At 32.6% G+C, this 16853-nt stretch overlaps 1 protein-coding gene across 1 annotated transcript in view; it reads left to right on the forward strand.

Moving 5' to 3' along the window:
• Nucleotides 1-1722: 1722 nt before the first annotated feature.
• LOC127703855 (collectin-12-like) overlaps nucleotides 1723-16853 on the forward strand; it is a 72693-nt gene continuing 57562 nt past the window's right edge. The window contains exons 1-2 of the mRNA XM_052207934.1: nucleotides 1723-1771; nucleotides 2597-2656. Of these exons, the coding sequence (XP_052063894.1) occupies nucleotides 2614-2656 (43 nt within the window). The 5' untranslated portion in view covers nucleotides 1723-1771; nucleotides 2597-2613. The remainder of the gene's footprint in view (nucleotides 1772-2596; nucleotides 2657-16853) is intronic.

Consider the following 16853-nt stretch of genomic DNA (forward strand, 5'->3'; position numbering starts at 1 on the left):
AAAAGACTTCTATACGCGACCTCAATATTATAACCGATTTTTTTAATATATATATATTTTTTTAGGTTTTCTTACATATATTTCGATGTGTCCCGTGCTGTCTATCATTTGTTGTTTAGTTTTATATGTATTGTCTATCATTTTTTGTTTCGAATATATTGGTCTTTTTTTGGGCAATGTATGACAAATAGTTGAAAAACCTCGCCCGTAAATATAAATAATTTAATTCATTGACCGCTCCCGACATGTGTAACTTCAAAGCATATTTTAGCGGCGATCGATGTCTTTCAAAATTACTGCACTTTTCTTGTATCTCTTGTGCTTTCGACTGGAGAACCGTCGTACACAAGCATCGCACAAGTTGGCACTCAGAGGCGGGTGGGGAGCAAGATGGTGAACTGTGGTTTATTTTTATCAATAGTAAAGCATAAGTCGACGTTAGGGGCCGTCTTGACCTTGTTGTATGGTATGAATGATTCGTTTATTGTGAAGACCCTACATCAACTGCCAAGATGTAGAACAGGAATAAAAGCCCTGTTCAATGATAATTCTTTTATTTTTTTCTATACATTGTGTGCGATTTTGTCCCATGTACATTTACTCCCTATCCTTTTATTTTCTATCTATTGAATCATTCTGTCAATGCTGTGCTAACCGGGACAATTTCCAACTCGATATTTGATTCATGATTATTAGAACAATACAAACATTGCCAAAAAGATGTGGAACCCTGTCTTATTTAGAAAAGATGGAGCCTATAAAGTAATTTTATTTCACTTGCAGTATATTTATTTGCCAATTTTAATTTTTTTTTGGCAGCAGAAATATCCTTAAAATTTAGTCAGTTTATTTCTTTATCAATTCGATTACGCTTGAGCATTTGCAAAAATTAGGAAAATGGGTTATACACACGATTTTTGTTACGACACTGTACGGTATAATAGCGTTATAGAGTAGAATTTATGACGACGTTACAGTAGACATCAATAACGTCGCCGAATATTTTTTTTATTTTTTCCGCTAAAAATGAAACTTCCAGACGATATACATTTGTAGCTTGAAAACTAGTACGATTGCTAAGGACTTTCTTTGCACCAATGGATTCATCGTTCATTTTTGAATCACATTTCGATTTTTAAAAAAATTCTGTGGACCAACGAATTAGAAAATCTTGATAAAGTAAAAATATCTGCCGATTTTTATGATTTTCCCTATATATCCTTTGTATTTTTGGCGTATCATGCTGTTAATTTCAACAGCTTGTATCTGAAAAACGAAAACGGTTACCCCCTTTTTTTATTTTATTTTCTGATGTATTTTTACAAGCAAAATCCACATGTAAAATTTTAAAAAAATCTGTGGAGTAGTTGATTACGTACACTTCGCCTTAATGAGATGCTTTATTAAATTTAAATTCAGCCCATCATTTTTAGTTTCCTCGAAAATATTTAGATTTTTCGATCAGGAGCCTTGACAATTTTCTATGTATATTCAAGATTATTTTGATCAATAAGTTTTTACCATGACAATGGTATTTTAATGAGTAAAAGTGGGGTTTGTCTCATTCGTAGTTTTACTGAATTTTCACGGTCACGTGACTCTATTGTTGCTGATAGACTTGGGGTCAAACCGTGACCTGCTTTCCAACTGCAGAGGCCCCATTTTAAGACTACCCTTGTGACGTCAGAGGAATAACCCTTTTGCACAACGCTTAGCGTGACGTCACTTTGGATACAAATAGAAAGGGTTTGCACAACACAATATCTTCAAAGTAAGTTTTGTAAGACTGCTCGCTAATACAAACCCAATGGCTTACAGCGCAACATTCATCTTCATTTTTTTTCATATAATAACACATTTATTCGGTAATAAGTTTGTTTTTTTTCTCTCGGTGGGAACGATATTTTTTTACGGACCATTTTCATCTGTTAGTGAGTGTTGCTTCGCATGCTTATTTTTTACACTTTTGTACACAATTGTATTGGAGTTTTCCTACATTTTTTGAAGCAGAATATTAATTTCCATCCGTCTTGTGCAAGGTTATTTATTTTCAGCTCTTTTTAAAAATCCTCCTGTCCATTCCCCTCCGAGAAAATCAAATGGTCGTCCCAAGACAACATTCCACAAGAAACCAAATGACACAGAAAATAACAACTTTAATAAGTCACGGTACGGCCTTCAACAATGAGTAAAACCCATAGTCTATACCGCATAGTCCGCTCATGGTAGCGTGCACGCCTCGAGTGCGGGAGGTCGTGGGTTTGAACACCTACCGAGCCAAACCAAATACTTGAAAATTGGTATTTGCTGCTTCTCTGCTAAGCACGCGGCATTAAGGAGTAAGAGCAAACTGAAAGACTGGTCGGCTCGGAGTTAGAATAATGTGTCCGAGTAAGGCGACATGTCAACCGGAGCAGATTTCCAAATAGCGATAAGGAGTATACATAACATAAACATGTTCTTAATCTTGTCCTGAATATGCACATTAATTTGCCGCTGGACGTTAGGCAGCCATTCATCATCATCTTCATCCTTATGCCGTCAACCCTTCGCGGTATAAATGTGCATTTCATTAATGAATAAACTTATCTTACAGCGACAAAAGAAGACACAATGCTGACGTTCGTGGCACTTTTTGTCGTATTTTTATCTGGAGGTTAGTAATTATAATACATGTATGATACTGTGCACTGTTTCAGTTTTAAATATGTTCGCAAATATTTTTTTAAATGTCAAGTTTTTTGATTGTTGTAAACTGAAAGTATATAAAGAGTCATTAGAACTGAGGAAAGGAGACTTATAACTGTTTTTAACATGTATATTTTCCTTACTGAGTTTTTCTGCTGTTTGTTTTGTCTCTGTATTGCTAAAAACTAAAATTGGTTTTTGTTTGTTTTGAAATAAATAATAGAGCTTACAAAGCAGACAAAAATGAAGATTTCAAGATTTCAAGATTTATTAGGAAAACACTCAGACACATATACATTACAAAGTGTAACAAGAGGTCATTATTGATAACAATTAAACACATCATTGGATATGTCATATGACAAATATGAACATGTGATTAAATACAAATAAATATGACAGTACAACTTCTCACTTTGAACTTCAATTTACTATATTAATACAAATAAATTTTAAATCTGAGAAGACAGTTTTCTGATAAACACTGACAATTTCTTATATAGTTCAATACTGCAAAGTGACAAAAGACCTTCAATTTTTACAATGTTTGGATTATTTCTATAATATTGTAGTAAATATCTGTTTCTCAATTCTACTATATCTTCATTTTTACAAATAAATAATACATGATATTCATCACCAATATCCTCTTTGCATAAATTACACATTCTTTCTAATTTTGGTATATTGTACCATCTACCAGTTTCTATAGGCAATCGTAAATTTGCAGTTCTAAATTTTGAAATCCAAATTCAAAAGACTCTGGTAAACTAATAAGATATCTTTCTATTTCAAAACTCTTTTTGTAAAGTGAATAAAATTGTCCACGCGATGTGGTGTGCAAGTCACTGTACCATTTTTGTATAAACTGGTCACACAAAATTTGTTTTACTAAAGCCTTTTCGTATACAGCAAACTGGTTTAAAAAAAAAGTTCATGCCTTACTCATTAACTATAGATTCTTTGTGGCTTATCCACTTGAAATTCACTCCATGATTGCTTTTTTTAAACATAGCATTAACTTGTATAATGTACTGCTAAGTTTATTTTCATTTAATACTAATTTACTCCAAAAAAAGAATCATCCTCAATTTGACCCGAATTTCGAGTGGAAACCTCCCAAGTTCTCCTTAAACCATAAATGATGCAGTTATTGAATTTTTCTTATGTTTGTTTTGTCTCTGTATTGCTATAACCAAAATTGGTTTTTGCTTGTTTTGCAATAATGAATATTATAAATAATAGACCTTACATAGCAGAGATATATGGGTCATTTTAAAAAAATGTCGAATTTTTAAATTGTAAAATTGATTTAAAGTTACTTATTCAAACAACCCTCGTCATAAGCAAATAAAAACAAACAGTTTTGCTCCTTGGTCGGGTTGTTGTCTCTTTGACACATTCCCCATTCCCATTCTCAATTTTATTAGTACTTATAGAACAACATATAAAAAGATGCAATCTTGATAATGTCATACAAGAATATATTGAAACATTTTTTGATAGGATAAAAAAGACTAAGGTGGTGCAATATTTTGTCTCTCCTGTTTCCATGTTCAAAACAAATTTCGGCCGGTTATTTAGAAATCATTTCGATAAAATTTTAAGCTTGTTTTTTGTAGCCAATAAGATAGTTTCCAAGAGTAAAAACTTCTATATATATTCGTTCTGTGAAATAATAGATGATTTGCCAATTTACCATGTTGTACTGAAAAATGCCTCTAAAAATTGGTTTTCAAGGGTTATAAAAATAACCACCAGTAAAGCAAGTCTAAGATAGAAATTCATAATGTTCAGCATTTTTCTCTCTTTCAAATAAACCCAACATCAACGTTTACTTTTCTACATTGGCTAGAGGTATAGGGGGAGGGTTGAGATCTCATAAACATGTTTAACCCCACCGCATTTTTGCGCCTGTCCCAAGTCAGGAGCCTCTAGCCTTTGTTAGTCTTGTATTATTTTTAATTTTAGTTTCTTGTGTACAATTTGGAGTTTAGTATGTCGTTCATTATCACTGAACTAGTATATATATTTGTTTAGGGGCCAGCTGAAGGACGCCTCCGGGTGCGGGAATTTCTCGCTGCATTGAAGACCTGTTGGTGACCTTCTGCTGTTGTCTGTTCTATGGTCGGGTTGTTGTCTCTTTGACACATTCCCCATTTCCATTCTCAATTTTATTATCAAGTAAATCCCTCGGACGTTGGTTTACTTTTGTCTTTATTTTATTGGTAACAGGAACGTACGTTAATGATATATCACTATATTAAGTTCTATCCTGTTACCTTTTTGTCTATCCTGTTACCGATAGCAGTATTGCACCTGCAAATGCCAAATTGCGAAGATTAAGACGTTATAACCTTTAGATGAGTTCAAACAACGAAACATTTCATTATGTGTACAACTATAAGTTATTATAAACTTTTTAAAGACAAGTCTGTCTACTATTGTCTATCCTGTTACTGTTATCATAGCAACAATTAATTTACTGTTCATAGTAACAGGATAGACAAATTTCTTCATTTTTGAATGCTGTTCTGTTCTGTTCTGGTATATTCCTCCGTTTTATCGGAGCACTCCACTTATCGAATGAGTATTAGAATTTTAAATACTTAACCGAAAAAGCGGATATTTTTATATTTACGATATGAAAAATATAATTTTAAAATAAAGTTAGTTAGTTAAAGTGAATAAAATAAAAGTTTATAATGTCTTCGATGATATAAAAATCATATATTAAAAGATATTAAAACAAAAAAACAAAAAAATATTATTCACACATCACAAATTACGGCACTTTGATTCACCAATATGAATAAATAAAAAATTTTTACAACCTAATGATTTCTATTCAATAGGTGCCCTGCCAAGGCAAATGTTAAAATTATATAGCATTATCTTTTATGCTGATATTTATAGACTGAACCAGTTAGCTTGGCATCCCATGCAGACTGTTCAGACTATATTTAATATTACTGTTATATTTTCATGTCACTTGATATCACATAAAAGTTGTGTACGCTTCATGTGTAAACGGTAGCATAAATCTTGTGTCTTCCTTTCTATATCTAGCAACTTGTCTATTGGTTGATTACTCATTATGTCTAGTGCTGAGCAGTCTAATATAATTTTGAGTAATAGTTCATTATTAATAACATTTGTTGTACCACCCCTTTCTATTTCTCGTAGCATTTTGAATAATTTATCCATATATCGCTGCCTAACATCAGATAGACTTAAGCAATGTAGTAGGAAATGTTCCAAGGTTTCTTCAGATTCATTGCATAGCTTGCAATTTGGTTGAATAGCATTTTTACTAAATTTTGCCCTAGTACTTTGGAGCATGTAGGTACCAGTTACTAGCTTACATTTGAATTCTGCCTTTTTTATGTCATATTGGTTATTTCTAACACATTTCCAAATGTTAACCTGATTATTGACCGGATTTTTTTGAAGAGATAAATGTTTAAGTGTTGATTTTGTGTTACATTCTATTGTCCAAATTGAAGACCAGTATTCATTTATTGATGTTTTCAATTGTTTTTTCCACATATATTTTGATGGAGGATGTTCCATAATTTCTTCTGCTTTTGGCAATTGATATTTTTGCAAAATTTTATTTATACGACAAATAAAAGAGTTGTCAAAATTTGAACTAATTTCCAATTCCCATTCTAATATTTTACGTTCTATCGAGCTATCCAGGCGAGAGATTGAGAGAAATAGTTCTAGCATGTTTTTGTCTAAAATCGACTCAATGGGCTCAGCTCCTATTAGTATATATACTGATGCGGATGCTGTTCTTTCTGGTAGACATTGGAATTGTTTAAATATCTTCCTTTGTAATTTTTCCAGTTCAGATATATCCTTTTTTGTGCATATTTGAACCTCGAGCCCATAAAGATAACGTGGGACAGCGTAGGTTTTCCATACTTTTTTAAGCACTATGGATGACATTCCTGTTCTTGCATGTAGACCAGAACCTAGCAAGGCATATATAGTTTGTCACCCTGTTTTAAGTCTTTCATCCAAGTTGACTTTGCCATTTGTAGCTCTAGTGATACCTAGATGTTTCAATTTTTCTACTCTTTTTATTTCTTTTCCGTTGAAGTTTGGAATTGTTGTTTTGATCCTTTAGAGACATACATAATTTCGGATTTATCTGGGTTGATTTTAACCATGTCCCTTTGGGGTGAAATTCTATAATGCCTAGCATTGCTTGTATATCGGATTGTTCTCCCAGTAAAGCGATATCGTCCGCGCATGTTGGTGAGCCTACATGTATGTTGCCTATCTTTGCGCCTAAATCGCTGGTGGATATTGCATTGAGAATGGTGTTATTATACCGTTTGTACAATAGAGATGATAATTTTGCACCTTGACTTACCCCTTGCAAAATATTAATGCTTTCTGATGATTTTCAAACAATACGCAGGCAAATTTATTCCTTCTTTTCGAATGATCTGCAAAAAGATGTGTTCTTTCTATGTGACGTCATCAGGCATGGTCGCCTTTTTTCATGCCGTCACAATTGGAAATTTAGAGGAAAGCAAGAAAATTCGACGTCATAATCGGATTTTAACCAATGAAGAACTGAGATCAAACGAACCACACGTTGATTATATTTTTTTTATACAATGGGTGCAGAAAGGGATAAAATTGACGAAGAATTAGTGAAATATAGATTCTACCACTGCATCGAGTGTGATACGATACTTATCCACTCGAGACAGTTAAATTTTCAAATTTAAAACGCGAGGCTCGCCGAGCGTTTTAAATATTTAAAATTTGACTGTCGAGAGTGGATAAATATCGTATTACACGAGATTTGGTGGTGGAATCTGTTTCTCTAATGATTTTCAAACAATATGCAGGCAAACTTATTCCGTCTTTTCGAATGATCTGTAAATACAATGGGTGCAGAAAGTGATAAATTGACGAAGAATTCGAGAAATATGAGTTATTTGTAAAAATAAAATTGACAAATTTATAGAACATTTATTTAAAACAGAAATTACAAATAATTTAACAAAAAACAGCTTGTGTTTATCTTTTAAAACAAAAAAGTTATGTATTTCGGTCGAAAGGAAAAATACATCCAGAAATCGGAATTTTGACGAAATATCTGAAATTTCAACCTCAATTTACTGAAAAAGAAGCACATTAGGGTATATTTTTTATTACATATTTGATTTAATCAGGTAAAAAATAGCCTATATGCAAATTTTCAGCAAAATTTCATTATGGGATTTAAAATACACTAGAGTCAAGGAACAGTAAATGGGCTATGTCGTAGATTTTGCTAAAATTTTGCATACAGCCATGGCTCGTTGAACTACAACTGAAAATCGAAAAAATAATGCATTTATCTCATTTATCAATTGAAATATAACTGATTGAGTTCTTTCAAAATCGGTGAACATATGTATAGAAAGCACATAAAATCGGCGAAAAGCCGTCTAAAATCTGTCTTAAAATCATAAAATCTCTATTTCTACTTGGTGGTACTCGTCACCAATGTAGTTTGACTCACAGACGGCAGAATATGTCTTTTCTCGGTAAACCCTGCAACCTTCCAGACTCAATCGGCAAATGGTGACTATCACATCTATATTTGCATAATGTATAAATAAATTTGTAGGGTAAAAATGAAAATTTTTTTTCAAATTGTAAATTCTTTAAAAAAAAAACGATAACATAAAGTTTTATGCGATTATACAACAAAAGCAAAGCATTCTTGTTGAAACTGGTCTTTGAGCTTTAAAAAATTTGTTTAATACATTTTGACACCCATTTATCAGCAAAGTGTGTATTCCATATATGGAACATAATCATACTGCAATTATCAAAAATATTTTTTTTATATATGATATCCGCGTAGTTTCTATTTCGTTATCATTATAATATAAAACACAAGTTTGTATAATACAACACAAATTTTACTTTCTTTTCCATTAAGAAGTCTTCTCCCGAAATTTATCATTTACAACTTTACAGACACAGTACTGGGGTATCTGCCAAGCTCTGCATACACCAGAAACATATATATATATATTAGATATACTGTTCCCGGGCATACACTATGACATTTGGAGTAGACTCTTTTAGATGTAAGGAACATTGTCTTCTTTTGCATCTAGATCAAAGACCAAATGATTTATTTTTGCGATTGAATACAGGTAAAAGAACTATTTGATTTTGATTTTTTAATTTAAGATAATTTCTGGTGATTTTTTTTTTTGTACGAATAGAGACCAATTCGAAATAGTTTTAATTTGCAAATTTTATTTAATTTGGTTTTTTTTCCTCACTAGGTAGGTGAAAATGTTGTGTAAAATTTATTGTAAAATTGCGAAACTTGCATTACAGGCATATTCTATACTTCTAAGTTTGAATAAAGAATCTAAACTTTTTTTTCAAATATGGAATACGCAACCAGATCTCTGTTATTTTATCCATGTTTGAATTGTATTTCTGTGAAAGGCGGTTGATTTGGTATTAGTTTAAGGAAGGCGTGGTTTTATGTAACTTTCCTCCAATCAACTGGCTTATTCAACAAACCTGTGTGCGCTGATGCGTAAAACTGGATTTGACATTGTAACGGCGGTGTCTTCCCGATTGTCCCACTTTTTGAAATTACAGGTAAAAAAGTAATGAAATTTTGTGGGACAATCGGGAAGATGTTTGTGGGACAATTGGGAAGTTTAAATGTGGGACAATTGGGAATTGTTTTGATAGTAATTAAATTGATTTGATAGTGTGTAGCAGGTAATTAAAGGTAACTAACCAATGTAACTTATAAAATAAGAAATAAACATGAACAAATAATAATATTAACATATTTCTTTTTTGCATACATTAGCAACAAAGTATCATCAAACACAGACTATAATATATATTTAGTCATAAAATAGCACATATCAAGCACTTCTCAATTCTACATTGATATATAATAAAAAGAGTTTCACTTACGCACACATAATAAACAGCTAAATACAATAAAGTACACGCAATAAACAAATTAATTCATTAAAGCACACACATGACACATGACACGAAGAGCAGATACTATTAAGCACGCACAATGCATAAGGTACAACAATAAAGCACACATGATTCATAACTTAAACATCACAACACATCATATAATTGCAACAAACTTAGTCAAAATGTAACAAATAAGTCAGAAGCAATGTCAGCATACTGAAACACAATAACTTCGCTATTCTGAAGATGGTCTGAGTTCCTGTAGGCATTGGTTGACTTGTTTGTATTTTGTTCTATATGTTGGTCCTACTCCCCAATCTTGGTACTGAATGATAGTCATTTCGTTTCCTGCCTTTAAGATATTTCAGCAGCTTTTATACTATGTTTGGGTGTGGTACTTAGATCATCTTCTTCAAGCTACTGTGACATCCATCGAGGTGGTTTGTCGTCCTTGGTCCTTCGGTTTGGTAATGGTTCCATAGCTGCCTGTTGCTTTCAATCCAGTATGTTGTGACGGTATCCGTAAACGAAGTGATATTTGCTGTTGAGTCCAAATTTTCCAGGTCTTCAAATGTATGGAACCAGACGTCGTCTTTTTCTGTAGGTGGTACCAGAGGAAGAACTGCTGCCGACCGTATAAGTTGATGAATGTCTGGTTCTCCTTTATAGTTAGGAGACGAGTCTTGTTTACTGCACTTTTCGCCAAATACACTGAGTATAGTGAAACAAAATGTCCTTCAATAGATTTTTCTTGGAAAGGATGCTCTGGAAGAAATCTGAACAGCAGCTTCGTAATCAATGAAGAAAGTTGTTGGGTTCAGGTTAATCTGACGTTTTAATTTAATTTTAATTTAATAATATTTTATTATATTAATCAAGCAATAGGATTGGACACAAGTTATTACAACTTATATTAAGTCCTCTCCTTACATATACAATACACATATATGATGACAGCAAACACATACATAGTATAGCGACAGTTATAAAGGAAGGAGTCACACATTGGCTTGGCAACAAAAAAAAGCAAATAGGACAGAGAGGAAAAAGAAAGCTGCTGACTTAGAACGTTAAAATCTTTTTGACTGTTAAATGAAATAACGAACTTTATCAAAAATTTTAGAGTTAGTTTCGTAATTATATGCATCTTTTCCAAACAATAGCGTTTCAATATCATTGTGTATGTTCATATGTATAAGATCATTAACCAGAGATATTCTTTGGTAATGATATAATTGGCATTCTAGAAAGTAATGGATGGCATCTTCAACAGGAGAACCCAAGGAGCATTTAGAATCATTGCATGTATCATTTTTAAATTTATTTAAAAACTTTAATAAAAAAAATGCAATTAAAAATACAATACTGATATTTGTTTTACAAATAAGAGTAACATTACATTTTATAACTCAGAAATTTTATATTATTTCATCAAAAGTGCTTTAATGTGATGATTTAAAAGATCATATTTTAATTCTTGTTTATTTAGTAAAACAAACAACAACTACCTTGTTTATTTTAAGAACATTTTACATAATAAAATAATGTGGGACAATCAGAACTTTTCATGTGGGACAATCAGAACTCTAAAATTGTAAAAAGTGGGACAATCGGGAATAAACCGTAACGGCACGTGTCTTACATGTACATCGGAATATGTCGTGCGTGACTAATGTTTATTGAAGTATTTCTTGTCATGTGGCCAATCTATCTGATAAACAAGTTTTAAAGATGGAAATTTAAATTCGCTTTTTGAAAGATTATTTAAGCAGTACCCCTGAAATACGGTCTTAGAATGTTTAAGAAAAACAAAAACTTTAAAAGAAGGATACATTTTTACAGAGGCATATACTACATATATTATATGTCTCCAAGGATTTGTATAGTATTGTATACTATACAAATCCTTGATGTCTGATACTAACTATAACCAACGTGTTTTGGAAAAAAATTAAGTGTCAGAGAATTTGAACTACGCAATTAGCGCATCTCGATCACTTTTGATAAAAATAGTACATCGTTGATTTTTAATATTTAGAAGTGATTTGTGACTACTTTAAGCAGAGACATCTATACACATTCTCTATGTATGTGCCTGTCCCAAGTCAGGAGCCTGTAATTCAGTGGTTGTCGTTTATTAATGTGTTACATATTTGTTTTTCGTTCATTTTTGTGCATATATCAGGCCGTTGGTTTTCTCGTTTGAATTGTTTTACATTGTTATTTCGGGGCCTTTTGTAGCTGACTATGCGGTATGGGCTCTGCTCATTGTTGAAGGCCGTACGGTGACCTATAGTTGTTAATTTCTGTGTCATTTTGGTCTCTTGTGGAGAGTTGTCTCATTTGCAATCATACCACATCTTCTTTTTTATACATTCTGGTTTAAGTTTACTATGATCACACTATAAATCATTTTTGGGCAGACTTGCTTTTTTCGATTCGTAAAGTGTTTTTTTTTTAGAGCCAATGAATTATTTTTTACATTTCATTTATTTCAGCTTTCATTCACCGGGTATGTTTTCTTCTAGCGTTTTTTTTTTTATTTTGTTCAATAAATAATAGTAAAATTTACTTTCTATAATATAGATATATATATATTTGAATTCCTAAATAACACGTGGGAAAAAATTTGAACATTGAATTTGTCACCACTTCGCTTTTGTCGTCGGCTAACTTAGTTTGGTCCTGAATATGCATGAAATACTTGCCACTGAACGTTTATCAATAAACGGCAACTATCCACCAATCCATCTGCAATTGCGATACCTCTGTTAAATACCCGTCATTTTGTCTCATGCTTGGTACTATTCTTTGAACAAATTTCGTGTTGTAAGCCGAATTTGTCCTACATTTAAATTGTTCTTGTCCGGTAATACATTCCTTTAACAGGTTTAAATGTAAAACTAAATCCTATAAAATTAATTTGGTGCATTGGTTCTCTGAAACACAATTTTGTAATTTTTGTTTGTACCCCCCTCATGTAGTAGTGGTTTCGGTAGAGCTAACAAAAGTCTGTATTGGTATAGTAAGTTATTCTTTCATTTTACATTTTTACAATTGGCAACATCAAATAAAATTTTATGCATGTTGTACTAAGCCATACATTACTATTCGTTTCTGTTATGTAAATTTGAAATCGAGATTTAAATATGATTTTTATATGCAAACTGAAGGATCTAAAATTTAAATGATTTATGTAAAAAATAATGTATACGGAGCGGGGGTATTGCACGAAGTCAGCAGACTACCCGGATTATAAATCCAAGCCTCCGTACATGATGATCACTTAATCCAAAATTTAGCTTGTCATATGAAACAAAAAAACAACAACACTTTGGTTAAGGACTACCATGCACCTTCCTGTTATAACAGATAACGACAGACGTGCACTACAGTCAACGGAATTACGGTTTACGTATCAGTTGTTATAGTATACACAAAAATTAATTGGGCTTATTTGGTCTCTGCTAATTGGTTTATTTCATTGGCAATCATAGCCCACATCTTTTTATTCAAGAAAAGTTTGAAATCTTGAATATATTTATGAAGCTTGACTGAGACGTAGATTCACTCAGATACTGATCATTCTTATCTTTTCTTCTTTAACACAAATGAATGTCAGGGATTCGGAATATGGCAGTTATATATATATATATATAGTCTCAGTTTATATTTAATTCGAAGCATTATCGAACTATGTCAGCCTATTGGACTTTCATCTTTAAAACTCACTTTGAATTAAATATCTAAATGAAATAACATAGGAATAAATTGCAGTGTATACACGTATATGTAAAAAAGAGAAACCAACAGCAATAGTTGACGTAGACGAAATTGATGATGTAATTTTAACATCCAGTGACATTTATTACAATGCATGTCGAAACAGAACTTGAAATTGACAATATGTACAAATAGAACAGTCGCTTTTCCAAAGTATTCACGCTTAGTTGAAATTTCACGTGCTATTTCACACGGTTCGCATTATAGTTATACATGTACAATATAACTAACAAATGTGATGACGAATTGCTGTTCTAGAACCTTCTAATTATACCCCACGCAACGAAGTTGCGGAGGGTATAATGTTTTTCACCCGTCCGTCCGTCAGTCCGTCCGTCAGTCTGTCCGTCCGTTCGTCCGTCCGTCCGTCCGTCCATCCGTCCGTCAGTCCTGTTTCTTGTCATCGCAACTCCTCTCAAACCACACAACAGAATTTCACGAAACCTTTTTAGATAAAAAGGACATATTATGTAGTTGTGCATATCGACAGGAAATTACGATTCAATTTTTTTTCTAGGAGACCGAGTTACGCCCCTTTTAACTTATTTGCTTCAATGTACTACTGCAACAGTTTGTCATCGCAACTCTTCTGAAACCACACAACAGAATTTCATGAAACCTTTTTAGATAATAAGGACATACTATGTAGATGTGCATATAGACAGGAAATTACGATTCAATTTTTTTTCTAGGAGTTACGCCCCTTTGAACTTATTTACTTTAATGTACTACTGCAACAGTTTGTCATCGCAACTCCTCTAAAACTACACAACAGAATTTCATGAAACCTTTTAAGATAATAAGGACATACTATGAAGATGTGCATGTCGACAGGAAATTACGATTCAATTTTTTTTCTAGGAGTCACACCCCTTTGAACTTATTTGCTTTAAGGTACTACTTCAACAGTTTGTCATCTCAACTCCTCTGAAACCACACAACAGAATTTCATGAAACTTTGTAGATAATAAGAACATACTACGTAGATGTGCATATCGACAGGAAATTACGATTCATTTTTTTTTCTTGGAGTTACGCCCCTTTGAACTTATTTGCTTCAATGTACTTCTGCAACAGTTTGTAATCTCCACTCTTCTGAAACCACACAACAGAATTTCATGAAATTTTGTAGATAAGAAGGACATACTATGTAGATGTGCATATTGACAGGAAATTATTATTCAATATTTTTTCTTATACAATTTTTTTTTTGTTACACTTATTTAATTTCTCCAATGACAATGTGGGGACGTGGGGTATGTGAGCATGCTCACTAAGGTTCTTTAATTTTGATATAAATCGGTGATTTGACGAAGCAAAGCAAGTTAGATATAGATCTGGGGTGGTGTTCTCGAAATTATCCTAAGATTCGTCCTAAGAGACATCCTAAGACCAATTTTATCATGGACTTAGGATCATCTTAGGACACTCTTACGCTGTGTCTCGAAGCTATCCCAGACGCATCTTATGTTAGGACATCCTAAACATATTCTAAGTGCAAAATTTTTAATCGTCAAAGTATTTTTTTTGATAAAACATTTATTAATGACGAAACCAATTAATAAAATTGTTAACGTATTTTATAATAACATGGATATGATTAAATACAGTACATGATTTTAAAAGTAATAATAAAATTATATCAAAAAGGATTGTAATTTAAACGAATGGGGATTGATTTTGTAGTGTTATCGTTAACACTAAGTTTAAAGTTTAATAGCATGCACTATTTCTTTAGATACGAGTTAAAACCGACGGTGCGTTTCATCTCATGTTCATCAGGTAAAAATATGAGTAAAAAGTGAAATCACAACTTTATTATGTTAGGATTAAGATAAGATGATCTTAAGCTATGACACCTAATTAGGTGTCCTAAAGTTAGGACTAAAAATGCGAAATATCGTTAGTTAAGAGAGCTTCAAGAACACGACTTAGGACAAAGACGTGTCATAAGATGGACTTAGGACACGTCCTAATCCTAAGATAGCTTCGAGAACACCACCCCTGGACTGATATGCATAAATCGATATCCAATCGTAGTATTAATTTATCAGGCGTAGAACATGTAGAAAAATCCGTCCGTTCGGAATAAATACGGGCCCTGAATTTAAATCAGATCAGTTCTGGAGGTTTTTGTCTTATTTTCAAAATACATATTATTAATTGTGACTATCTTTCTATCAGTATAAAGCAACGATCGACACGTGCGTATATTTTTTGTGAAATAAATATTTATATGTTTTAGAATGTCAATAATTATTGACAATTAGTACAAACTTACATTTTTCAAATTTGACCGATGGAAATTATCTCCATAAATTGTTACTTCCTCATATCGCTCGCCCCATATTTTTTGGAGCTTTTGTCCGAAGAACTACAAATCAAATTGGTGTGGCCTGACGACAGTAACGATGTTATAAGAACGATTGCGTCAATAAACGTTTCCAGCGCCCTCGTGGGAAAGATCGTTGACTATTATTCAGACGTTTTATATATAAATATTTATATATTATTAATTTTAACTTCACTTGTTTCGAACTTTTTTCGTGTATTATATGTTTCCAATGTATCCCCGACTCTGTGTAACCGACAAAATGTCAGACAAAAAATCTTTCGGCTAGACAATTTTTTTTAAAGATTTTTTAGTTGAAAATATGGTAGAATAATAGTCAAATCAAATTTCTTTATTGGACAGACAAACCCTAAAACAGTTTGACACAGACTGTGTTTCTTGTGTACATGTCTATTATGCTTGCATTTTAACCTGTCAGGTTTTTAACTTATTTTGCAATAAAAAGTATTATTATAAAAATAATATATAACTATCTGACAGTACTTTCGGTAAGAAATTTGTGTGTCAATTTCACATATTATATCTAAACTAGAGGCTCTCAAGAGCCAGTGTCGCTCACCTGACTCTACTTTGGTTTTAGAAATCATGTAAAGATAGATAAAAGTCATAACAGATACCCAAATAATGATTGAGGCCAAATTTGGTTTAATATTGGTCCCGTTATTTAATAAAATATCCTGGTGGCCATCTTGAACAGTAAATCGGCAACAAAGTAGCAAAACTTGGTCAGCACCTCATAAGGAACATTCATGCCACGTTTGGTTTCATTCCATTCAGTGGTACTCTAAAAGAAGACATTTGACAATGTATGTATTTCCCATAGAGTCCTATGTTAAACTCATTCCCCCCCCCCCCCCCCCCCCCCCGGCGGCCATCTTGGGTGATGGACTGACTGCAAAGTAACAACACTTGGTCAGCACCTCATAAGGAACATTCATGCCATGTTTGGTTTCATTCAATTCAGTTGTTATCTATATATATAAAAGAAGACATTTGTATGTATTTCACATAAGGTCCTAAGGTAAACTAAGTCCCCCGCTAGCGG

The sequence above is a fragment of the Mytilus californianus genome, unplaced genomic scaffold (genome assembly GCF_021869535.1).
Source record: "Mytilus californianus isolate M0D057914Y unplaced genomic scaffold, xbMytCali1.0.p SCAF_52, whole genome shotgun sequence".
Lineage (NCBI taxonomy): Eukaryota > Metazoa > Mollusca > Bivalvia > Mytilida > Mytilidae > Mytilus > Mytilus californianus.